The 25,261-nt window shown below is 38.9% G+C and overlaps 2 protein-coding genes across 3 annotated transcripts; one reads left to right on the top strand and one right to left on the bottom strand.

Moving 5' to 3' along the window:
• Positions 1 to 107: 107 nt before the first annotated feature.
• LOC115729511 (probable methyltransferase At1g29790) lies at positions 108 to 3,983 on the bottom strand. 2 transcript variants are annotated; one of them, XM_030660098.2, is made up of 2 exons: positions 2,724 to 3,983; positions 108 to 427 (listed from the first exon to the last, which is right to left on the bottom strand). In XM_030660098.2, the coding sequence occupies exon 1, from the start codon at positions 3,884 to 3,886 to the stop codon at positions 2,750 to 2,752; it is 1,137 nt and encodes a 378-aa protein (XP_030515958.2). In that variant the 5' UTR covers positions 3,887 to 3,983; the 3' UTR covers positions 108 to 427; positions 2,724 to 2,749. The 2 variants fall into 2 exon arrangements, with proteins under 2 accessions (XP_030515958.2, XP_030515959.2); XM_030660099.2 differs by lacking the exon at positions 108 to 427 and adding an exon at positions 1,506 to 1,660.
• Positions 3,984 to 11,454: 7,471 nt separating this feature from the next.
• LOC115757009 (prolyl 4-hydroxylase 1) lies at positions 11,455 to 22,916 on the top strand. The gene is made up of 13 exons (XM_030697069.2): positions 11,455 to 11,738; positions 11,857 to 11,937; positions 12,360 to 12,407; positions 13,391 to 13,459; positions 15,983 to 16,035; positions 18,138 to 18,203; positions 18,670 to 18,744; positions 20,044 to 20,118; positions 20,279 to 20,349; positions 20,441 to 20,492; positions 20,620 to 20,709; positions 21,942 to 22,034; positions 22,624 to 22,916. The coding sequence occupies exons 2-13, from the start codon at positions 11,874 to 11,876 to the stop codon at positions 22,729 to 22,731; spliced, it is 864 nt and encodes a 287-aa protein (XP_030552929.1). The 5' UTR covers positions 11,455 to 11,738; positions 11,857 to 11,873; the 3' UTR covers positions 22,732 to 22,916.
• The last annotated feature ends 2,345 nt before the right edge of the window (positions 22,917 to 25,261 follow it).

Genomic DNA, 25,261 nt, shown 5'->3' with positions numbered 1-25,261 from the left:
TCTTTCAATTCCGATCGTGCCTTTTGAATCAGACTTTGCTTTAGAGATCTGCTTTTAGCCCCACCCACATGCTACAAAGAAACCTTCTTCTTAAGTACTTCCATAAGTACAAGGACAGGTCAAATAATTTCTTTTTCCATAATTATTGTAGAATAATTGTTACAGCAAAAAAAAAAAAAAACATGAAAGAAACAACGGCGATCTACCTTGTTCATGCCGTCCCTAGAACTTACAATGCCTTCGACACCCCTTTACAAGTTCCCATCTTGTTCCTGTGCAGTTGCCCTGAATCCTTATTTCTAAGTAATAGAAAGGAATAAATCTTCATTACACCAGGCGGGGGAGGAGTCAATCTTCGACCGAGTCTAAATCTTTGGTGAGATTTTCTTGTTTTTCCACCAGAACTTTCATAATCTCAATGCGGTTCCTGAAAAAAAAAAAACAGACCCAAGGATGCGATGGATTATTGGAATCAGAACGAGAGGTTTTGTCAAGAAAATAGGAGCCAAGGGACTAAATTGATTGTCTACTACTAGGTCAAATAGCGTCGGATCGAACCAAGCATTCGGTGAAGTGGATAGCTGCATTTGGCTTAACTGCAGTACTAGAGTTCAACACCGGCACAGAATTGCTACCTACAATGCCCATTTGACTCTTAATTCTCCCACTGGATGAAGAGGAGCTACATATTTTTTATTAGCCGAAACAGTTTATACCAGGGCACCACACTCCAACAAGCATATTTTGGTTTATACATGATAAAGAACCGCAAATGTTACTCGGCCATAAGAATTATTGGAGACATTATGCCAACCAAAATGCTACAGATGCGCAAAAACTGATGCCAATTGAAGACATTAACTATCTCGATGCTTCCTCAAATATGAAGCACTTTGACAATCTACAGAAATTGACATAGATGATGAACATCCATAATATGAACTCCAACCTGGCGAGAGTATGCAATCTCTGACCACTGACCTTGCAAATTCAAGTCACCATTTCGATAAAAAGGTGATGCAATGAAATGGACTTAAAGTTTGAAATCAAAACCTCATCAAGGCTGAGAAGTTTTTCACTTTCTGTGTTTTTCTGATAATGGTATTCACCGAAAAGCTTACAGTCGGATTGCAACATTCTGCCTCAGCATGACAAAAGCATTTCATGTATCTGGCAGCAAATTTGTGTTACTTAAATAGAGGTCCTTCGTAGGGGAGAATTTCTTAATCCCCTGCGAACAAAATCATTTTGCATTGGCTTGTTCTTCTACTTTTGTCTGACGACAGCTACCTCTCAACCTCCCTACTGAGTTGTTACCCTTTTTGGTATTCTTGTGTTTAAAGACTATGGTCCCTTCTCCTGTGTGTTCAAGTGAAAATGACATTTCTCCTGTGTGTCCATGTGAAATTGAAGTTCTAGGGAAAATTTTCGATCAAGCAAGTTTCCTAACACTGTGTCCTAGCTCCCTTATAGTTTTCTTGATGCTATATCAATCCCCAAATACATAATGTCTGTAAGAATTCCTGCCCTAGCGTTGAAAAGAGCGGAACTGTTTCCGGAGAATTTTGGTCAGTGCGATATACCAAATGATGACACCGAAATACTCAAATGAAATAGAAACAGAGAAAAAGGGAGGGCTGGCTTCATTATTCATTACTTCCTGTAGAAAAAAACAACACGCATCAAATGGAGGGCTATTTGAGGAACAGGAACTATAGAAATGCTATGGACATGAGTGTTTTCAAAGTTCACCACCTTAGTAAATGGGAATTGTTAAGTGGGATTACATGACACAGAGAAGGTTTAGGAAGGAAGCTAAACATCGAGAGAGATCAAAAGGTAGTATCTTCTGCTAAAAATCTAGAACAATTTTGGTGGCATCTTGCTTGTGAAAAACTTCAGAATGACTAAGAATGCTAAAATTTATAATGTGTTTAAGGCAGCTCGAAGTGATAATCTCCAATGAAGGGGATGATTTGCAATGCTTCTTATTGGAACTAGCAGTTATATCAATGAATGACCCTCAACTACACTGCAATTTGATGAGTTATAATTGGCGTTGTGTCTATCAAATATGGGAGTAAGTCTGAATAGAGCAGGGTCAAGTCAGAACGTTGGACGGACTAGAGGTGGTCATTTCCCATATGATTAATCTTTAGACAGTAGGCCAAGTAAACAATCTTGTCTTAATCCCTTCGACAATGGTCTAGCCGCATGGATGGGGTACATTGCGGATTTGATTTCTTCTCTCATGACTGATTCTTCAGAGTTATTCCATGGGCGAGCATGGCTTGCCACCTTTAACACTTAAGTTTCCTCCTCCACATGAAGGAGTAAAAAGTGGCCTTTCCAATGCCCCAACACTTCAAATCTATCTCAGAAATGACAGCGAAATCATGTGTTTGGTTCGCCATATAACAACCGAGGCATACTCATTAGTACGACATATACGATATAAGGATGAAGTGCCACTGAAGAAGATTGTACTTGTTTGATCACTTTTGGAACAATTCAAGAGCGCAACAAAGCGATATGGCAGCAAATTGTGGCATGGTTATAGCTCAGATTATCTCAACTTCACCAGAGTACCATAACACTGACTTAGGCAATCACTAACCATATGTGGATAATACGAAGATCAATGGCAATCCAATGCACTCCGATCGCTATGCAAAGATGGCCAGCCAACATATTCAAAACAACATAAAAGGAAGAGCATTTACCTATGTGTTTCCATGACTTGTAGTCTTCATTTGGTAACAGGCTTCTGCAACAAGGCAGTCAAATAAACCTCCCCATTCTTCAGCCCGCTTGAGTCCGTCTTATTCCCCATCGCCCACTTCACCTTCTTATACCCAAGCTTCCCGATCAAGGGCTTGTAGACATTCTCTATGCTCACCCCTTTGCTGAAGAAGTGATCCAACCACAAGTACCCACCGCCCCTCAAAACCCGATCGATATCAAACAGCATGAACTCGAGCACTGTCTCCGGTATCCACCGGTTCACCGCGTGACCACACCGGACCAGATCCACCGCCCCGTCGAACACCGGCAGCCGCTGCTGCAGTGGCACGTGCAAGGGCACAAGCCCACGAAGCGCGGCTGCCTCATTGTAAGGCGCGCCAAGGTTCATAGTAGTCGTGACAACAGTCACATTGTGCATCTTCATGGTGGCGGCAAAAGTGCCCGTGCCGCCACCGATGTCGATCCCAAGCCTAAGGACAGAACCAGCAGACTTAGCAATCTGAAGCAACTGCGAAACAGGGAGATCCAGCTCAGACTTGTAGGTGGTGAACTTTGAGGATTCATGGGAGGTGTCAAACCCCAAGTTGGGGTTGTAGTGATTGAGGCAAGAGAAGCTCTTGCAGGAGTACTTGGCCCAGATGACATTGCTGTCCGGGAGGGAAAGGGGGAAGGGGTCATGCGGCAAAGAGGAGGCGGAGGCAGCAGCAGGCTTTGGCGGGGTGCGGGAGAAGCAGCGGCGGCGGGGGAGGGGGTGGCAGCCGCGGAGGATAAGGGCTTCAGCAAGGTCGGGGTCGTGGGGGCAGAGGGAGAAGGGGGTGTAGTTCATGAACCGGTGGAGGAGGTCCGGGTAGCTGTGGCAGGCGGAGGCAATGGGGGAGAGCTGGGAGTGAAGGAGAAGATCGGGGGGGATGGTGGGGGCGGGGTTGGCGGCTGCGGAGGGCGGGGAGGGGGGCTGGAGGCGCGTGAGGTGGTTGATGGTGGCGCGTATGGTGCGGAGCTGGTGGAGGAGGTGGTCGGGGACGGGCTGTGGGGTGGGGGCCCTGGGGGACTGGACGGTGGTGGAGAGGTGGTAGACGGAGAGGATGTTGGTGGCCACCATGGCCATCAGCAGAACCAGGTTCAGCCCCATTGTGAATCCCATCTCTCTCTCTCTCTCTCTCTCTCTCTCTCTCTCTGTGTTGCTCCTGTTCTTGATCTTGATCTTGATCTTGATTGTGGGTCTGGTTCTTGGCTTTTGCTTAGAGTGGCTGGCCCTCTAATCTTCCCTTCACTTCACTGGGTTGAATTGAATGAGGAGGGAGACAAGTGAGGAGGAGGAGTTCAGTTAGCTGTTGATAGAAAAGAAATCAAGACAAGGGGAGGGTTTTTATTGGGTGTGGTTCATGTGATCCCCCATTAAGTGTGTCATTACAATCTGGGACTCTCTTGGCCGTTGGATCGTAGGATGTGTGGGGCCCGAACAACCGGGATCGATCCCGTGAGTGTGATTTTGTTCCGGGATCCAATGTGAAGATGGGACTTAGGAGTTAGGGTCGGTCTAAACGGCCCTTTGTCCTCTTTTAATCTCCTGATTTTGTCTTTGTATTCCCTTGTTTTTTCCCTGGTTGTCGGTGCTGACTGATGAGGGAAGATATTAAATAAGCTGTGTGAAATAAGGGAATTAAGTGGAGGCACGTGAAACTAGGAGGCTCCTCACTACTTTTTTTTTTTCAATGAATAATAGTTATTAAAGACAACTTCCAAAAATTGGTATCCAGCTTCAAATTTATTTAAAAGGGGAAAACTTTAAGAACAACCTTTATTAGTTTGGTTTAGACATAAATTTACATCCTTAACATTAAAAGCGTAAAATTAGGGCGCGCATCACAACAGTTCTATTTCCCTATTTTTTTTCATTTTTTTTTATTTCGGAGAACATATTTGGAATAAAAATTAGTTTGGTAACGTAATTTTATTTTTTTATTTTTGGGACAAATTTTTTGCCTGAGAAATAGGCTTGGAACTAAAATAAGAAGTGGAAACTTTCTATTTCTGAAGCAAAAACAGAATAAAGAATTTTTCTCATTGCTCACTCCCTCCCTATCACGTGTGGTCTCCCTCTCTTTCGCATCTCTGCCGCCAATTGCTAATCGCCGCCCAATTGTCTCCGATACTTGACCCCCTCCCCCCCGACCACTTCTCTTGCGTCCCCGTCGTCGTCCGCCAATCCTCATCCACCGGCAGCCCTTCACCATCCGTTGTTTGTTGGTTGTCAATCTCTAGTCCCCGGCTCCCATTCACCCTTTGCAATTCACTACCTGTCAATCATCGGTCTCCGGTTTGTTGATCCACGACCACCGGTCTCCGATCAGTCGGTTGCCGGTTTCCGTTCGCTAGCCACCGATCTCACGTCATGGTCCCCATTTTCCCTTCGCCATTTGCGGTATGACGGTCTCCGAACTCCATTCTTTGGTCTCCACTTGCCCTCTGCCGATATTTGATATGCCGGTCATTGGTCGCCGCCTCTCTTGTGTCCCTACCTTCAACGACCTCCCGTCGATCACCACATGCTAGCCACTATTCACCGGCCTCCATTCGCTGGCCCCGGTGGCCATTCACTAGCAATCGGTCTCCGGTTCCCGACTCCCATTTGCCTTTCACCTTTCGCCATCGGTATCCATCACCATCCGCCTATCGCTAGTCTCCAGTCCCCTACTCCTGTTCATCCTTTGCCGTTCGTCATTCCCACCGGTTGCCGGCCGACAACCGTAGAATTTTTATGCTATTATCAAACAAATTCATGTTCAAAGAATAGCAATGTTGTGTCATTATTAAATACTTGTCTCTACTCAAAAACTCATCTAAAGGATAGAAATAGAAAAGTCTAATTTTGGCTAGAAATAGAGCTTGGGAAGAGCATGGTTGTCATTCGCACCCTTGACATCCTTATTTTTGCTTTAAAATTGTGGGTTAGGTCTACGATTAAGTCCGATTTTACGAATTTGGCATTTTTCCTTTCAATTTTATCCTATCCACTGCTTGCCCGCTCGGCCTTCTCCTCCTCCGCCCCATCGACACTCACCGCGCCTTCACATCCACCGCCATCCAATTGAGCCACCATCTCGTTGTGCCGTCTTTCACCTCCCCCTATTCTTGCTTTGTCATCCGAGCTTGCGGACTCCTCCAAGGTCGTTGAGATCTTAGCCAAGGTTGGCAGGCTTGGCTCAGCCGCGGCATCAAGTGTTAGATCGAGCTCGACGCTCATTGTGGTCGAGCAAGTTGTAGTGGAGAGACAGAGACACGGTGAAGACAAGGGAGGTGAAGAGAAGAGCGGGGCGGCCAACTTGCGACGACACGTCTAATTTGCGGCGGTAGGGCGGGAGACGGAGGCATGGGTTGAAGACGGCGAATCTAGCGGCATTTTGGCCAGAGAGAGAGACAATATGCGAGTGCGGGGGAATAAAGGGGTTACGACAATATATGCATCCAGCTCTACATGACGTGGATCAAGATCTCACCCCAAAATGCTTTTGAGGACACATACTTAAATTAGTTTATACATGCTAGCTAAGAGTTACCATTTTTGCTGATCAAGGTTCTCTAAGATAAGATTTTCTCTTACCTCAATATGGTTCGATTAGGTGTCTTGTTTGCCTAATTCAAGATCATATCACTTAATTTTAAGTGGATCAAACTTTATGTTCACACAAATCTCTTCCATTTACAGAAAGAGAATCTCTAGGGGGAAAGTGGGTTGATTCATTTAATGCTGTTGATCCATTAAATACTGTTGGCCCTCTATTTGTTATTGGCAAAATGACATAAATGGTCATTGAATTTTGCTCCAATATGAGAACGTAGTCCTTAAATTTTTAATTTGATCAATATGGTTCTTGAACTTTAATCCAAATTCAATATGGTCCCTGACATTTTATTTTGATCAATATGATCTCTGAATTTTTGGAATATATTCAACTCAATCCCAGAATTTGAATCAATGGAAGGACTAAATTAAATATCTTCCTAGTTCGGAGACTAAGTTGAATATGTTTCAAAAATTCAATGACCATATTGATCAAATTAAAAGTTCAGAGATCACATTGTACATTGGGTTAAAGTTCATGGACTATATTGGCCAAATTAAAAGTTAGGAGACTATACTGTTCAAATTAAAAGTTCAAGGACTACATTGCATATTGGGTCAAAGTTCAAGGACTATTTGTGTCATTATCCCTTTGTTTTTTTAGCTTTAAGTATGGATAATATCATAGATTCATGTCTTTAAAAAGAATTAATAGTTACATGATGAGCTAATATGACGCAAGACTATCATGGTTAATTACAGCATCTTAAACGAAACGTAAATATTTGTCTAGAAAGTGTAAATGAATATTCCTTCTTGTGAGTATGTTGATCTCCTTATTGTAATATTGGACAAGTTTTAAAGGAAAATTGACTTGGTTGTTTTGTACTTGTCATTGCTTTTTATGAATATGTGGATTTTTCATTTGTTCGTAAATTCACGTTGTAGTTTGTGTTCACAAAAGATGAATTGGTTAACATGTTGACCTGGGATTAAATCAATACAACTTGAATAATGTAGAATGCACTTTATATTCTCGAGTGATTTAAGTTTTCTATTGTGAATATGTAACATAATTAAGAAATAAGTTGCATTTATACTGTTAATAATTTAAATTTATATTGCACTTTTACAAATTGAGTTGTTATCATTTTTAATAATTCCTATAAATGACATGTGATAACTTATTGATTGTTATTATATTGTTTTGCTCTTGGATCGAGTGGTGACTACATGTCCCATTTTATACTTAGGTAGCATTTGATCGTTTGGAATTCTAGCCAAAATAGGATTTGGATAGGATAATATATGAAATCCAGGGATTTTGCCATATACCATCCAATGTTTGGCGAAACACAATAATAAAGCCGAACATACCTATTATGTTCATCGTTTGGTATTTACACATATCGATGCAAATGAACCCGAAAATGCACAAACGGAGATTATAAGAATCTCTCATAATGTATTGCCAACTCTAGTAAGAGAAAAAAAAAATATGATCATTCATATTCGCAATTATGAAAAGTTTGCCTCTCTTGCTACCTTCATTAAATTTTGACATAAATCACAAAACTACGGAGGATAATGAGTTTTAACTATCTTCCTACTTTCATAGACTTTTGATGAGAATCAAAAACCTATAAAAGAGAAGAAGTTTCAATTCCCTCGCCGTTTTCATATAATTTTGACGTGAGCTAAAAAATACAAAGGAGTGGTGAAACTTTAACATGAACCAGAGATATATAAGAAAAGGAAATGGAGATTTCTAGATTTTTTTTTTAAGAAATTTCATTGCCTCACACTATTCGAGAATTAGAAAGATCATTTTCAAATTTGAATTTGTTTATTTAAAATCTAGGTTCTTCTACTTCATTTTTATTTACTTATTTTCTTTATTTTTATATCTCTTTTTTCATTATTTTTATTCCATTTCATCATTTCTTAATAAATATGTTATTAAATAATAAACAATACTACCATACCTAAAATATGTAATGATATCGACATGAAGTTTGTCTATATACATATATATGTATACAAATGCACAAAATGTATATTATAAAATAGAAAGAAACTAAATTTATAAATACATATAGGAATAAAAAATAAAATTATTTTCTTTACTCTTAATTTTCTTTATAATATTAGAAGAATTCAAATATAATTCATTTTTAATTATTATGTTAATTTTATTATTTAATAAGTTTGTTATTCGAGAGAAAATAGCTTTTATACCATGAATACAATAAATCATATGCACCTTTATCCCACCTCCCCTATGTGATAATTTTATCCAAGCTATATTCCTTCATCCCACTTTATCCCTGAAAAGGAGTCAGGTCATGATATGATAAATTTTATCATGTCCCGATTTTTATCCCGACTACCTTTTTATTTACTAAGTTTATGCTCGTTCCAAAATATTTTATAGATTGATCGAGTTAGGAGTTTAGTCACATTTCAATTAGCGCTTCCCAAGATCTTTTTGAGTACGTGATCGGAGTGCTCAACAAAAGTAGGGCTTTATACTTTGTAGTTGGAGTTTTGATTCTGTGCACTCAGAGATAATTGTGTACATTACTTTTTGTTAAGCCGGTCAAGGTTCAAATTGTACGTAAAATTCAGCTCATGACAATAGCATCATGACCTCCAGGATATCTTCATAGCCCGTGCTCATCTCAATCCCAATGAGAGTTCCTTTTCTCACAATTCAACCTAGACATGACCAAATGAAACGGAGCGTGCCATAACATTTTTTTATAAAACAAAAAGGGAGCCCTGAAGGAAAAGGGCCGTTGGACTCGGGAACCGGACCACTTTTCGGAACCGAACGCGGTTCGGCGGAACCGGCCATGTCCAATTCAACCTATCACCATACGGATTGTACTCCTCCAAGCTGGACATCGGTTACTTCACACAATTGGAGCAAGAGTTGGCCGCGAAAGATCGAGGGAAACATAATTATGTCTAATCGGATTTTCTCTTTATTCTCGGTGTTTACAAGCCACTAGTGGTTAAGTTCGGCCTTCCAGTCGAAAAGTCGTGGCATTTGGTCTTTGTTCTATAGACTCTTGGTGAGATGGTTGTCGCTAAAGTCGCCGGCGTCGAGCTTCGCGGTCCCTGCCGATCACTTGCTTTACCCATGTCGATCACTTGTTGTGATTAAGGGTGATCGATTCTCGGTCCAATCTCACCCTAAGATTGGGAAACAGAACGGTTCTCAAATTTTAGAACCGTGGATCGGACCGACCGGTCCAGTCCGATTTTCGGGCGGTCCAATAAAATTGGCTTGTGCAACGTTCCGTTAATGTCTAATTGTCGCCATTAACTCCTTCGTTCCCGGTTTGTGTAGTATCCAGAACTAAAGACCAAAGAGCTCTCCTCTTCAATGCATCCTTGGCTTCCAAGGACGAGGTTCACGAACCCATCACCAATGCTGACTTCAATATGGACGGAGCAACGGACCGGCCCAGCGAGACTCTCCTCTTCCTCGCCATGCTTTCTAGAGGTAATTCATCTGTGTGTGTGTGTGTGTGAAGGGAGTGCTTGTGTTGCATGATGATGTGGTTGCAAGGACGGGCAAGTGTATCAAATATGAATTAATCTTCAATTAATTATAAACGTAGGATGAAATTTCATAAAGTAACTATGTAATTATTTGACTTAAATGACATAAATTGGGAAGCGAAATTATCCCCGGGAACAAAAATTTTGTGATGTTACCAAACGTGTTTGTGTTCCATGAATAGAAATTTTGTGCGGTTATCGAATACATTCTGATTCTCTAAAACTTATCTAGGAAATAGAATAAAAAATATCAATTATAATTAAAATCACTTTTTCATATCAAAATCGTTACCATGCAAGCCCCGAATGAAGGATAGAGTACAATCCGATCAAGGCCTAATGGAAGCACCACTAGGCAAAGATCAAAATCGGGATTAACAAAGTTCACGACCAGGCCTAAAGGACGAGTCACCAGCCAAGGATAACAAACTTCGGGATATAGAAGCTCACCACCTAAGGCCTAAGGGATGAACCATCAACCAAAGATAAAGTGCTTCTTGGCTCACCACTAAGGAGTAATCCATTCTCCAACAATAAAGAAATCGAAATAAGAGTTATCCACTCTCCAAGATATTTGCTCAAAATAGAGGCAAATTTCTAATATTCTTATTCATCAAAGTCTTCCTTTATAATAGAGATTACACCTCTATTTATAGAGATGGAACAAAAAACAAAAGAATAAAAAAACTTTTCGAATTCCCTAAATTGAATAAACTCTCGAGGAATTCATCTAATTAAGACTCTTACAAACACCACCACAATAAAGACTCATAAAAAACTATGAATTGAAAGACTCAATAAACAAATGCATTGAAATTTGATAAAGACTCCAAGTTCATGTACCAACTTAGGCAGCCCAAAAGACACCATTAAATGTCATCAAATAGCAATAGAAATTGATTCAAAATTGCCCTCAGTCTTCAATTGGTTGATGGGAGTCTCAAAATCAGCAATAAGTCTTTGTAATTTCCACTATATCGCATAATCAGCAAGCTTCATCCTTGAGCCCCCTAATTAAGTTGCAGCAAAATTTAGTTTTCTCTAGCATGAACGATGAATTGGTTGGTTCAATTGATGATACATGAGCTGAGCTTAAGGATGGATCAATTAAGCTCGATGCTCCCACATCACTTGACCAGAGACATTCTCTCGTTTCCGAGTTGTCAAATGTCTCCACGGTTGTTCTCTCGATTTTGCTATGTTTTTCCCGCTTCAATACTTCTAAACTTTTATATATAAATTTTTTGTAATGTTTGCCATAGCTATTGCTTCATGGTTCCTTATTTATTACCATGTAAATAGTTTAAATATTTCATAATACTATATTCAATTTTATATTTTAAAAAATGAAAATGATCGGTTCGATTGGATAGTCGATTGGTCCGGATCTCCCTTCTAAATCGAGAACCGAACCCCTCGAACACCAATTTCATTTTTTGAAATTGAAAACTGGATCGGAGCTCACTCGAATCGAATCTGACCAAATTAATCGATTCTTAATTCGATTGGTCCATTGTGCTTGGCTAGTTTTGATACCATGTGAGTAAGCAGAAACGAGGATGTCTCAATCAGAAACTCAACGTACAAGTTGTGGCAACGTTTTGTCATTTTCTCCGTTTCAGTTCCTATCCTTTTTTGACCGCCCGAACTTAAACCCTACGAGAAGAAAGTTTCTCTGAGTCCTGTCTGTCTCGCGTGGCAATTCGCAGGATCCTGTCGTTTCGGCGTCCCAGGAATCTCTCCATTGCAGATTCTCAATCTCGCCTCGAACCACTCGATCCTGTGTTACCCACCGCGCGCCTGACTCCAAGCAAATCGACTCGGTTCTCGCTGGGTCTCGCCCTCGCTTTCGCTTGCCAAGGTACTTCGATTGAATTTGCTGGGCTTCATAATCGTCCACTTCTTCGTTCTTTCATTGAGCAATCCCTCCTTCCCTCCCCCATGTTCTTGGTCCTATGAACTGAGACGGGTGCTGTCAGTCTATGTTGTACGGACAATGGCTCCTACCATGAAGATTGTGTTCGGGCTGCTGACATTCGTCACCGTGGGAATGATCATTGGTACGTAAGCTTTCCGATTGACGGTGATCTGCTTTTGCAGTCCTTTGAGTTATGCTTTCATCGGCTGATAAAGTGGGTTGTGATTAAATTTTTCACTTTTTGGAGGCGATCAAACTGGGAATTGCAATTATTTGGCAGGGATTCATTTTGTTAATTGTTTCTTGAAATAGTGTTAGCTGTGAATTTTGCATATAATACCAGGACTTGCTGTGTTCGAGAATAATGGGGTTTGAACCGGAGCTTGATTCACATGGATCTAAGCTTGTTGATTTATTACATCAAACCATTTAGGGACGTTGTATTTTAACTCCATATATGTAGTGGTAGTTGTTCAAGGTCTGATTGTAGACAGCTATTCTTGGCTTTTCACTGTATGAAATCTGCACCTGATAATTGTCAACTCTGGCTTGCTTTTGAGGCAGGTGCTTTTCTTCAGTTAGCATTTATTCGGCAGCTGGAAGACTCATACGGTACGCGTAATATTCCCCGATTTTATATGTATTGATTTGCTTCGGAGCATTTTCACTAGTGATCTATTCCTGAGTTCTGATTGTGCTTATAAATTTCACCCCTTTAGTTTCTTATGCAAGAGGGTGGTTGGTTGGTTCAGTACAAGAACGAGCTACAGAACTATGGGAACTCAAAAGCATTTCAGTTTCTATTGAGAATACTTTTTAGTTTGACAATGATTGCATTGGTGGTTCTTGTCTTGGTATCTGCTGGTTCACGTTTTGCTCTTTTTGCCTGATGTTTGGTTAGGTTTAGAACCTATTAGAACTTATCAGGCAAGATTTGCTGGAATTATGCTCTATTGTCAGTTTTTTATGTCTCTTTGCATATGCAGCTAATTTGAGTTCTTGAATTAACTGTGATTGTGCATATCAATTGCAAAACTCAGATTGAGAGTCAGCTCTTTTGGACTATTTAGTGGGGAGCCATGAGGAGTGAAGAGCCATATTAGGTTTCATTCCCTGTTTATTTTGTTAATTTTTTTATGCATTTTCTATATAATTGGCATGGTCTCATGGGCAACTGTAAAGCTGTCTCTGACTTTATTGTCTCTTATAAGTTTCCTGTACCTTTTTTTGCCTTTTTGATATTGGGTTTGTACCCTCTTGGTGTCCTGTGGTTGACTTTCTTTTAGTTACTAAAAAAAAGGAATTGTCATGTTGGTGAGAAATTTTAATTGCGCTTGTATTACATAAAGGATATTCTGGATTTCAAGATGCATATTGGTGTTTGTCTACAAATTGGTGGACATCATATTAAGGTCTGAATTAGAAGGACATAAACTCTACTCAGATATGGTTGATGGTAGAATATTGTTTATTTGATTGTAGTTTGTCATTTCCTTGTTTGTGTGAGTTTGTGAGGGTTGGGGAAGAGGGGTTGTATGGTAGCTAGTGGGTTGTTAAAAATCATATCGGTCTTCTAAGAGCATTGTTATTTACAGGCACGAAGTTTCCATCTTTTAAAGGAGCTCGTAAAATTAAGCAAGATGGCTATCTTAGGTTACCCGGAGGTATGTATTTAAGCTTAAATTCTCTGTGAAGAACACAGGTTCACGTTAGTAACTTGGTCATCCCTTTTCTTTCATCATAAAGGCTTTGTCAGATAGTGGTTTTATTTGTGGATGAGCTTTTATGTGGTCTTGGGCTCATTAAGGATGATCTGTGATAACTTTTAGCATCCTTTCTTTGTTTCTGTTTATTATTATTATTTTTTATTTATGGAAGTTATAAAAAATATAATGATACAGGTCCTGCACAGGGTTGCATCTTCTGGACTACATTGTCCAGGACAAAATTAGGCTTTCTGATGAAATTGTTTGTTGCCCGTATTGGTTCATGGAAGTATCCAAACTAATGCCATTGTCTGTTCTTTTTCCCCCAAAAAAAATGCAAGTGTTTTGTAATGCTTCTTTAGAGTTTAGAGTTTAGTCGATGCATTGTCTCCTTGCATCCAAGAGTTTCCCGATGTATGTGAATGATATTTTGTTTTTTGCTAATCAATCATTATCAGAGAAAGATGTGAAATTTTTTCCTGTCACTAGTCTATATAAAAGGGCTAGCTGAACGAGATTTTTATACTGAAAAATTGAAGGCAAGCTGGTTGAGCTTTTTATTATGGTGAAGTTACCATGCTTACCAGAAAAAAAAGAAAAGAAAAAAGTTATATGTTAGAAGAAGGTTGCATTCCCTTCATGTAAGATCACCTACTGATGGAGTGACTTTTCCGGACTGTCTGAATTAGACTTCTAGTTTTGTCTTTTTCTGTTGACCACAAATTTATTTTAAAGCTCGTGAATAGTTAAGACTGTAACTTGGTCAATTAAAAACTCATATAACTTTGACATGAGATTGATGCTCCATTTGTTTCACGGAAAATGTGATACTTTTGGAAAATGTTTCCCTTGAAATCATTTTCCAGGAAAATGACTATCTTTTGGTGTTTGGCTAAACTCATTAAAAATTATGGCTGAAATTATTTCACCTGTTTGGAATGAAATAATTGATTTTTATAAAGAAAATTTTAGCTGTACTGGTGATCTAAATTCTGTAGAGCCATTTTATTAATTTGAGCAGAATCATCATATCAATCTATTGATGATACAAAAATATCTCTTTCAATTGTAAATAATCCATGTTTTCTCTTCTAATTAGACTAAAACTGTGGTCTTACATGAAAAATTGACTCATGTAAAAGAGAGGAGACAAATCTATATTTAGAATAATTATTAGTAATAAAATAGTTGATGCAGTAATGCTGGTGAAAATTCCAAGTCCAATTCTTTGAGAATCTTTCACAAACATCTAGTAGGTAAATGATAACTCTCACCAGTACAGCTACATAACTATTGATTTCTAATAGAGAATTTAAGAAACATGCTCACCATAGCTGATTGAAAAGCCCCAACATGAAAAACAAAAAACTCACTGAAAGACATCACAGATTGCAAAGTATTCACATCCCAGGTGGCTGGCAAATGAGTCATTTTTTTTAGTAGTTGTTTATAAAAATGGAGAGACATGAGCGGAGAAATCATCATCATGCTCAACAGAATTGGACATGGTAGTGCTTCACCAAGAAAGAAGAATTGCATGGAAGGGAATTTCTAAAGTACATTACTGTAGTGTGCCCCACTTTTTTAAAGACTGTTCTACATTTGGTTAGGATGATTTGTGGTAATGTCCTAAATAAATGCTACAGCTTGTTACGATGTTTGTACTTAATCTCATCATGTCAGTCTATTCGCAAGTTTACGGGAAATGACTGGCAGATTTATCTCGAGAAAGTCATTTCCTCTTTCAACCCTCCCCCAGTTGAATAATGAAAATATTTTCCCAAATATCATTTTGTGCGAAACAAGTGGAGCTTAAGAATTTTATTCTTTTCCCTTTGAACCAATAAAGACCTTACTTACACAACAGGGTGTCAAATTCTATGTAGCTCTGATTCCTCTTGAGAACAATGGCACAACCTTTGAAGACTTAGAAAAGGCATGCAAGATGAAGATATACTATTTATTTTCTTTGATTAATTAGGAATTTTCACTAAGTGTTTAATTAGAATTTTGATAAGTCACCTTTTTCCTAGCTGGAATTGGATTTAATGTTTCCTTTTCCTGGTTGGCAGGTGGATACATTTCGTAGTTTTATATGAATATCTAAGTTTCTTATTTTGACTTGGAGCAGCAATGCAGAGAGTCTATACATATTGATTTAATTCTTTTATTTGATTAGACTTGATGATTGTTTGAATTGGCAATTCTTTGTTTTGGAATTGTGTGATACGATTCTTCTCTTAGGTGTGAAGCTTTAAAAACCCTAGGTGTGATTCTTAGTAAGCTTTGGGTGTGATGAAGCCTTAAGATTTATTGTTTGTTGTGGACTTATTGTCCTGCATCAAAATCTGTCTCAGTTAAACTTTATTGCTTTGTTTCAGTGAGTCTGCGCAAGTTATATTACAGAAGCTGCATGTGTGATATTTTTCTGCATTGTCCTTTTAGTTTAACACAGGCCAATTTGTTTTGCCATTTTTCCAGGCATTTCATTTTGGGATAATGACAAGGAAGCTGCAATCTTGCGCCTTGGTTATGTAAGCAGAGAGTTAATTTATGATATGCAACTAGTGGAAACAGCTTGCTTGTTATATTTTGCATACAACCTCTTCTTTTACAGGTGACTCCCATTTCAGAGATTGAAACACATTAGCCTTTGCAATTGGATGGACAATAATGTTATGATCAGAGGCTTTCACTTTTCAAAAATTACTGGCCTAGAGTCTTTAAAGTGATGGGCACGAGCTTTTTAACTTTGATGTCTTCCTTAACTGCAAATACATCCCTTGACTTTTCATGTCAGTTGCAGAGTCACTCTTGTCCTTCTCATTTTTGCAATTAATGCCTCAACTTTTCAAGTCGTTGAAAATCATCTCCAAGACAGTTTGTCCACCCAAAACGAGCTTGTTTTAATAATCTTCTCCTTTTGTGTGAGATCATTGTCAATCTGTGGAATTTATTTATAGCTCTTCGAAGGTGTCTTTTTTCCTTTTTGAAATGTATCCTGTAATTCAGCTGTTGCCTTTGGTGGCGATTTAATGTCAATTATCAAAATCTTGGAGTGCTGCATTTTTTGCCTAATGTGCTGATTTTGTAATACATGATAATAGATTGTTTGAGGGAACAGAAGCTTCCATCACTATTATGTTGTACTCTTTCAGTTTTCTTTGGTCAACGGGCTCAAATTTTCCCTAGTATTAGAGTTGTTATAGTTTCTATTTACTCTTTTGTTCCTTAGCTATTGCACATCTCTCATGTACTAGAATCTCCTTTTCTCAAGGAAAAAATAATGAATGCCTAATAATGAGCAGAGCATGCAAAAATTGATTGGCATTTGAGCTGCTTTAGGGAAAAAAATAAAAAAAGAAAGTGTATTGATATAGAAGTTTCTATTATCTCTCATATTCCATTGTTATAAATTGAAGTCACTTTGATTCTTACTGATATATCAACTTAATCAAATTCTCAGCATTTCTGTATCATGAGTAAGGTGATTTATTAAACAAAACTAATGCAGGAGGACTACACTTTGGTACAAGCACATTGCATCTCGAGGAAATTTAATTAACAATGATATCCCACTTATACATTTTATTTGGTGGTGACCCTAGTAACTTTTCTCTCCAAATATACATGATGCTTGATACAACATTTAGTAGTGACTTCTCTGCGCTATAAAATTAGCATCTCGTCTCTTGAATTGGTTTTACAACTAATAATATATTTCTATTTTGGGTGGAAGGTAAACGATCTGTGTCTTGAATTGGTTTTACAATCAATTTCAAAATTCAACCAAGTATTCAAAGATCAATTGAGGAAGTGCACAACAGAAAGCTCTTTCTTGGAGCTAATATCAATTCTTACGTGTAAAAGAATGTTTTTCTTGAATGCTTGCTGGATCCACATGTGCATGTTCGATGTCGCCATGGATTTGAACGAAGGAAGCTTTTCGCTACAAAACCTCTGTTTCTGCGTTGTTTCTATCCAATCTTCCTGTAATAAACCAGCCTCATATGATCTCATCATTTGGCTTGGGATAGCTGTTTTACTTCCCCTGCCATTGATCATTTATTCACTTTAAGTGCCAATGTGAGAAGTTGCTTACTACTGTCTCGCTCTTCCACATCATCAATCTGTGAGGGGTTCATTGTTTGTTTCCCGGATTAGCCCTAGGTGATAGGTCTTATGCCTTTGGACTTCTTGGGCATGCTACCTGCTCGAGCTGAGATCTTTGGAAGGGTCTTGTTTTTCCTGCTAATGGTGTTATGACAACATGACAACTAGTCTTGCGATATTCATTATGTAGACACACCTATATTGCCAAAACTTGAAGTCAGTCCTATAGACTTTTGCTAACACAAGAGTATTAGTATAAAAGCCTAATATTGATTGTGAAATATATTCTGAACTTGTAAAACTACAAAGAATCATGTTCCACCACAGAAAGTTATCTGTATTTTCATCCCTTACCACTATTGTGCCCATATGTTGTGTCACACCACCTGAAGTTTACATAAATCTCGATGTTTGTAATTTTTGGGATGCAGCCCTTTAAACGCACCAATCAACTGTGTTGTTATATGGTACTCTTTTTCTTTGATCGTCTAAGGTTTTTTATAAAATGTATTTCTTGTTGTAGGTCAAACCTGAGATTATTAGTTGGTCGCCGCGAATCATCGTACTACACAACTTTTTAAGCGTGGAGGTATGTTTATCACCATATGTACTACTGCATTTTCCAATTTTTCATGTGTTAAATTGTGAGGAGTAAGATTGCATTATTCGGATTAAGTTACCTTAAAGTACATCTTACTCAAGCGAAAGGCATGGGCAACTCATGTTATCATTAGAAATATTGCGACTTTGAATGCTCTATCCATTGAGTCTTGTTGGAAATCCACCCTCTAAGGTTGTGGTGCTTTTGCATATCATTTGGTGATGATATGCAATTTAGGCCATGATTATTGACCACCTTGTTTATCAAACTTTTGAAGTAGATGAGGTGGAATCTCTCCGTTTTAGGTACTGTAAATTACTTTTTTTCGGTGTACTTGTTCGGTAATGGTAACTAAACATATTAATGTAGGCTAATTTTTCATGCAAAAAGTACTTCTGAGTATGTACTCTGCTGATACCTACAACTGGTAACTGGAATTTCGTTTATGTTTCAGGAATGTGACTATCTCAGAGCCATTGCCCTTCCGAGGCTTCGGGTTTCTACAGTGGTGGATGCAAAAACAGGGAAGGTGTACTTTTTTTTTTCTTCTCTTTTTTTAGATTTGATATTCATTGATTTATTTTAGAAAGAAATGCACTAAAAGCCCTAAAATTTCTTGTGAAAGTGCAACGAGTCCTAAAGATTTCAAAAAGTGCAATTCAGTTTTAAAACTTGCCAAGTTGGTGCAATCAAGTCCCTCCATTAATGCCCTTCAATTTGGCCAATAGAAAATCGCTGACGTGTTTTTTTTTTTTTTTTTTTTAAATTATTTTCTTAAAAAAAAATTAAAAGTTGAAAAAGTAATAGAAGGATAAGAATAAATACTTTAAATAGCTAAAAGAGAGAAAAGAAAGAGACCATCACTGAAGATGGCTTCTTTGAACTGAAAACCCCCGTCACCTGAAACTCCTTCAGACTCCTCAGCCACAACCATCTCTCTCCCTCCTTCCCCTTCTTCTCACCCACCACACAACCCATGAAAATCAAAATCTTCTATGCGTGCCCGAACCTACCCTGTTTCAGGATCGTACTGGTCAAACCACGTACCCTGAACGTGGTGGTTGTTTACCAGTGGTCACCACCCTTGTCCAGGTTGAACCTGCTGCTCAGCGCGCTGCACACAAGCACGGACAGCCGCCTGCTGCGGTGTCAAGAGAGTCGATTCGAGCCATTCATGACCTGACTAAGATGACAAGCGAGCGATAGTGAGATGAAGAAGAGGAGTGCGGGGGAGAGGGCAAGGAGGGGAGAGAGATGCCGTTTAGGCACAGGTTCAATGGCAGCTGCATTGAGTGGTGGCTTGGATTCACGGGACTTGCATTGTTTGCCAATACCAGATGCCCATCGATGATGGGGCGTCCTGAGGAAGGGTCAAATGATGGCGACGAAGACGACAAAGGAGGAGAGAGGAGAGCGGAGAGAGATATTTGGGTCTGCTTCTCAGCAAGGCGAGGAAACAGTTTGAGCGAGATCATTCATCATCTTCATCGTCCCTACTCAAGTGCCAGAGAAAAAGCATAACTTTTCCTTCGTTATTTTTTTTTTAATTTTCAAGTTATTTCAGATGTGATGCCTGCCACATTGTCGTCACGTGTCTTAAGAAAGTAATAAAAAATGCATGTTAGCCGAATTGGATCGAGTTAATAGAGAGAGTTGATTGCACTAATTAGATAAGTTTTAGGACTCGATTGCAGTTTCTCGATTGCACTTTCACGACAAGTTTTAGAACTTTTAGTAAACATATTACTTTATCTTAAATAGTGCTTGATTATCTTAATTAGGATGTTATTGAGTCTCTGGCGTGAACATTTTTGTAACTTTTGACCAGGGAATCAGGAGTGAAGTTAGGACAAGCTCTGGTATGTTTCTGAATCATGAAGAGAGAAGATATCCCATGGTGCAGGTTAGTTCAGGATTATGATTCTTTGAACCTGGAAATAGCGCCAGCATTTATGAATACAACTATATGACCTCTAGTGCGATTTGCCTTCTTTGTTATGGGGGACCCGTGGAGCATTTTGTCAAAATGAGGCTTTCAATACCGTTTCTTTTAACAAATTCAGGCAATTGAAAAGCGCATCTCTGTCTTTTCTCAAGTTCCTGTAGAGAATGGGGAGCTCATTCAAGTCTTAAGGTAGGAAATCACTCGTTCTCCTGTAAGTTGTTGCTCCTGAGCAGAAGACTAATATGTTTCAGTATCGAAGCTAACATCTCCAGAAGCACAGGTATGAAAAGAATCAGTTTTACAAGCCACATCACGACTACTTCTCTGACACTGTAAGTTCACCCAGTGTCTTTCAGCTGTTGCACTTTCTTTTGCTCTGTCTCGCACTATTATCTTGTTGTTTGAAGATTTGTTGCCTATATATGAAATTGAAATATATTCTATTTGTACCTTTTGTAGTTCAACTTGCAGCGCGGTGGTCAGCGAGTAGCCACAGTGCTTATGTATCTGAGTGACAATGTGGAGGGAGGAGAAACTCATTTTCCTATGGTAAGTATTCCACACATCGATCATAGATTTCCATCTCTGACAATGTTTTTCTTTGCTGGATGTGTGTTCTTTTCACTGCTAACGATTTCGGTGTTTGGTCCTTTCGGGAAAGGAGGGGTGGATACTGACCACATCACTTTGGGGGTGACACAACAACTCAGAAACTCACTTTATGAATGCTTCAAAATTTGTCAAGAATGTTCCTACTGCCACGATAAGCAATTTATTTGGGCACTGTCAGTGTCTGTTCTGTTGATGTCATCATTTGGATTTAGACTCATACATTTCCTCAATAAGTTGCTTCTCTTAAATATAGTCGACACTGCACTTAGCTAAAAATGGGCCAACCCTTAGATGAATAAATCAAATTGATAAATGCCACCTGAATCAGTTAATTTGTAAGTTTCAGTTTAGAAACAACGCTGCTATGGTTATCTTGCTTCTGTAAATACTCAGATAACTGGAACTTTCAAATGTTCTTGTGGTGACCAATTATATATGTATCAACTCGTGTTTTTCAGGATATTGTTACTGCCTGAAAGCTCCCATTTATATATGTACTTGTGTAACTTAGCCATTTTAGTTCCAGTTTTACCAGGGCAAGTATACCTTGTAGTTTTCTTTTATTTATAGGTTGAACACGAAAGACCTTGAGAAACTCTTTTTTTGATAAGAAACATGGATTTGTCAGTGTCTGTTATTCCTCATTTACTTTTTCTATGCATTATACATGTATCAGTTTGGATTTCTGGTGCATATGATTATCAAAATTCCCATATCAAATTGGAATGGCATTGATTGCAGACAACACAATGATGTGGAGGATAGATTCTCTTCTGTAACATTGGATGCCAGCCAATGTTACAGTCAACCACCAATTTAGTTGACTGTATGAGAGAAGAGTCTGTGCAATTGCTCTACTCTTGTGATTTTGTGTGCCCAACCTTTTGGATCCTTCTTTGTCTGATCCCTTTTTTCCGTGCTTTCTGCTTTGATTGAAATTTGGCATCCCATGGTGCCTACTTTGATTCGCTACATAATCAAATTCGTAATGGACATTGCTTTTATCTTCAGGGGCTCGCACTTTCTTAAATTTACATTGATACATGTGATGTGGCCAGCATTGACAGAGAAATGGGCATTAAGTGCTCTTGAATTTTATCATTTACTGCTGTGTATGATCTCTGTATTAGATGCTGATTTGTTTGTTGATTCGGCATTTGCATTGATAGGCTGGAACAGGTGAATGTAGCTGTGGTGGAAAGATGGTGAAGGGCTTATCAGTGAAGCCAGTGAAAGGAGATGCAGTGCTCTTCTGGAGCATGGTTTGTCTCAATTTATCTGTTACTAGTTGGGTGTTTCTTGCTTACGTAGATATCATGCGCCAGCACAGACATTAGGGTGCCTATTTATTAAAGGAAGATCACTTAGCAATCATTCATGCAAGCAATACATAGACAGGGGAGTTGGGTATTGTTTGGTGGGTCAAGGGACTACAATGCAGTGGGAACCTCTGTCCTTCATCCAAGTTCATCAGTTTTTGTGTGGCCTCGCATGTGTTTCTATATAGTCATATTTTTGTTCAGGATATTAGAAATAACAGAGATAACTGGAGATTGCATTGCTTGTGGATTGATTGAGGAACGTAGCAATGGGAATGCTGAGATCTGGGACTCGGTTACTGTTACTGTAGGGAAGAGATTTCTATTTGTAGTTGTAAGTTGTGAGAGAAAGACAATCAAGATATGCCGAGTGGACGAGATGTTAGACTAATTAAAGTCGCAATTTTTTCCTTTAGTGTCCCCCGAGTACAATTTTGATTCTGTGTATTATATTTTCCTTTTTGGATGGCCCCATGTGGTTGGCGGTACAAATATATCATATTGATTTTGGCTTATCTTCATTTCTTTTCAGGGACTAGATGGACAATCGGATCCAAACAGCGTACATGGAGGATGCAAGGTTCTAGCCGGCGAGAAATGGTCAGCTACTAAGTGGATGAGGCAAAGAGTTACCTCCTAAATTGATTTCTGAGTTTATTAGATTTCACCGGGGGTGGATTTTCTCGCACATTCGTCACCCCGATATAAGCATCATAGATTAACAGGATAGGAATGAAGTTCCATGTAGGTGACAGATACAAAGTAGACACAGGGAATATGATAATTCAATGACGAAGTGTTCTAAAGGTGGCAAAATGGATGGGGGAACCCTGAATATTTTAGGACTTGATTGAATTTTGTCATAATTTTAAAAACTTTGATTGCACTTATAACTGAAAAATAGATACCAGTGGAAACATGTTTTAATTTTCCCTATTAGATGCAATGTTCATAAGATCTAAATAATTTACTATAGTGGAATATAATAGGTGATGCAAATTTAAGTTATTGTACGACCTAAAATATTACAAATACGAACACGTGTGTTGGATATGTTTAATTAAAACCTAGTTTCTATATGTATTTTGTGTTCGGTCGTCTGGATTTTCTTGTTGGAAAAGGTAAAGGACGGATAAAAATAAATTTTGGATAGGATAATGATAGGATTTGTAATATCTTATATAGTGTTTGGTAAATATCCAAATATAACACGGATATGAATGTCCCAAACCAAGTGTCCATTATTGCATGTCATGTAACGGAAGTCGCAGTGGCCGTCCGACGCCTATCGTCGGCTAACCTCACAACTGTCACCTCCCCACGATCATTGCCCTCGCCCCTAGTCGTGACGGGTTCTATCCACTTCTCTCTTGCCGGCTATTATTTTTCGTAATCTACAGCAGCCTTCCATTTGAAGATTTTTGGAAAAGAAGTGGAATTTGCCTCGAAATTTTGTCATTCAATCGATTGCTATCACATCCCCCACGAAACTCTCTGTTCACGATTCTCTCTAGTAGACTCTTAACCTGCATACCTACAACGAACGCATCAGAGCTTCTCTTCCCCGCCTCTGTCTCTTTCTCACGTAGAATCTCAACGGCAATACCAAATTCCCTGATGAATTTCTCCGGAAAAATTCGTTCACGTCCAACAATTGCAAGTGCTAATGTGACCCCTCCACATTGCTCGATCACTGCGTCGAAGCCTTACGGGCACAAAGGTCGAAAAGGTAGAAAGTGGACCATTGCGAACAAGGTCTCTTTCTCTCTCGCTCTCTGTATTTCTGGGCGACCATCCTCGACGGCGGGTGAACGATTATGCCGCCTGTTTGCGCTAAAAATTGGCTGGGTACAGCCAGCCCTAGTGTGTAGGGGCTTGGCCGAATTTCGCATGTTTAGGGGTTGAATTAGGACCGCTGAAAAGAAGATAAATAATATTCTATACAGCTCTAATGAAACGGGCCTAACTTAGAAGGAACAAAAACAACGTTATATATATAACCCAGCGAAGAAGAGAAACTAAAGTAGGAAAATTTCACTTCTTGTAATTTTGGAGACACCCTTTTGTAGTTGTTTGATTTGAGAATGTATATTCAAACAAAAAGAGCCATTAAGAAATAGCTGTTAGAAAAGAGCCGTTACAAGACCATTAATGAACGATTAGAAAACTAATCATTAGGAAAACCGTTATATGTCCGTCGGAAATCTGGCCGTTAGAAAACCGTTATACGACCATTAGAAAACCGATCGATGGAAATATTGATGGCTAATCATTGTCGTCATAATTTTATCAAAATCAATATAAAATAATATTTCAAAACTATTGAAATGTCCAACAATCCCTCACATATTTCAAAAGGTTTTGAAAAGAAATAAAAATAAAATAATGCGGGGTTATTTGAGCGTAATGCATAGGAATTGATGCTAATTAGGCTATGAACCCACCCTAGAAAGATTGAAATATAATTCCCGAAATCATTGGTGAAGTATAAAACTTCGATGAACCAACAATTCCTTTTTGTGAATTATGGTTTTCACCAATCGCATTGCACTCCCACAAGATTTGTTGTTCAACGTGGTTTTGCGCTAATAGGCCATGCGCGTGCTTGGTTTATTCATAAGTACTCTAGAGATTTTCCCTAAAAATTTTCATAGGAGCGGCCCCACTCCACACTTATATAGGTAATTCCATCAAGTGTATTGTGCAGCTTAATACACCACTAATAATGGCTATGGAATTTATTAAGAGCTTGGCACAACCTCTTTTTCTTGTAGTCTTGCACTATTTTCATCTTAGGAGGGACATAAATTTTTAATAGTGCATCGCTAAATCAACAAGTGACTTGTTATTACCCATATGAGCCTCATTCATGGGATCACCAATTACATAGGTTGGGTTACCATCACCATTGATTTTCTTCAATTGGCTAGTCCCATTCCCCTTCGATGAATAGTCGGAGGATTGGCCAAATCCACTTTTGACTTCATTAATCAATGGACATAATTTCATCTTTCAACAGTTGCTTTACCGGATCATGCCTCAATGGGATTTGTCTATTTATCATTGAAAGTTTCATTCCTATTGCCGCTTTGCAATAGTTATTGCCGCTTGGCAATAACAATGTATACACGTAAGGTGTCAATTTCATTCCCAAGGGAACATATGCTAAG

Source organism: Rhodamnia argentea, chromosome 3 (genome assembly GCF_020921035.1).
Source record: "Rhodamnia argentea isolate NSW1041297 chromosome 3, ASM2092103v1, whole genome shotgun sequence".
Taxonomy (NCBI): Eukaryota; Viridiplantae; Streptophyta; class Magnoliopsida; order Myrtales; family Myrtaceae; genus Rhodamnia; species Rhodamnia argentea.
The sequence above is the reverse complement of the archived record's forward strand: the minus strand, read 5'-3'. Positions and strand labels throughout refer to the sequence as shown.

What these genes read in the sequence shown, in the direction of transcription:
- LOC115729511 (XM_030660098.2), bottom strand. Translation starts at nt 3,886, where the DNA reads ATGGGATTCACAATGGGGCTGAACCTGGTTCTGCTGATGGCCATGGTG.
- LOC115757009 (XM_030697069.2), top strand. Translation starts at nt 11,874, where the DNA reads ATGGCTCCTACCATGAAGATTGTGTTCGGGCTGCTGACATTCGTCACC. An exon ending in CTATCTTAGGTTACCCGGAG is followed by an intron (nt 13,460 to 15,982) that starts GTATGTATTTAA and finishes CCATTTTTCCAG; the next exon opens with GCATTTCATTTTGGGATAAT. An exon ending in CAATCTTGCGCCTTGGTTAT is followed by an intron (nt 16,036 to 18,137) that starts GTAAGCAGAGAG and finishes TTCTTGTTGTAG; the next exon opens with GTCAAACCTGAGATTATTAG.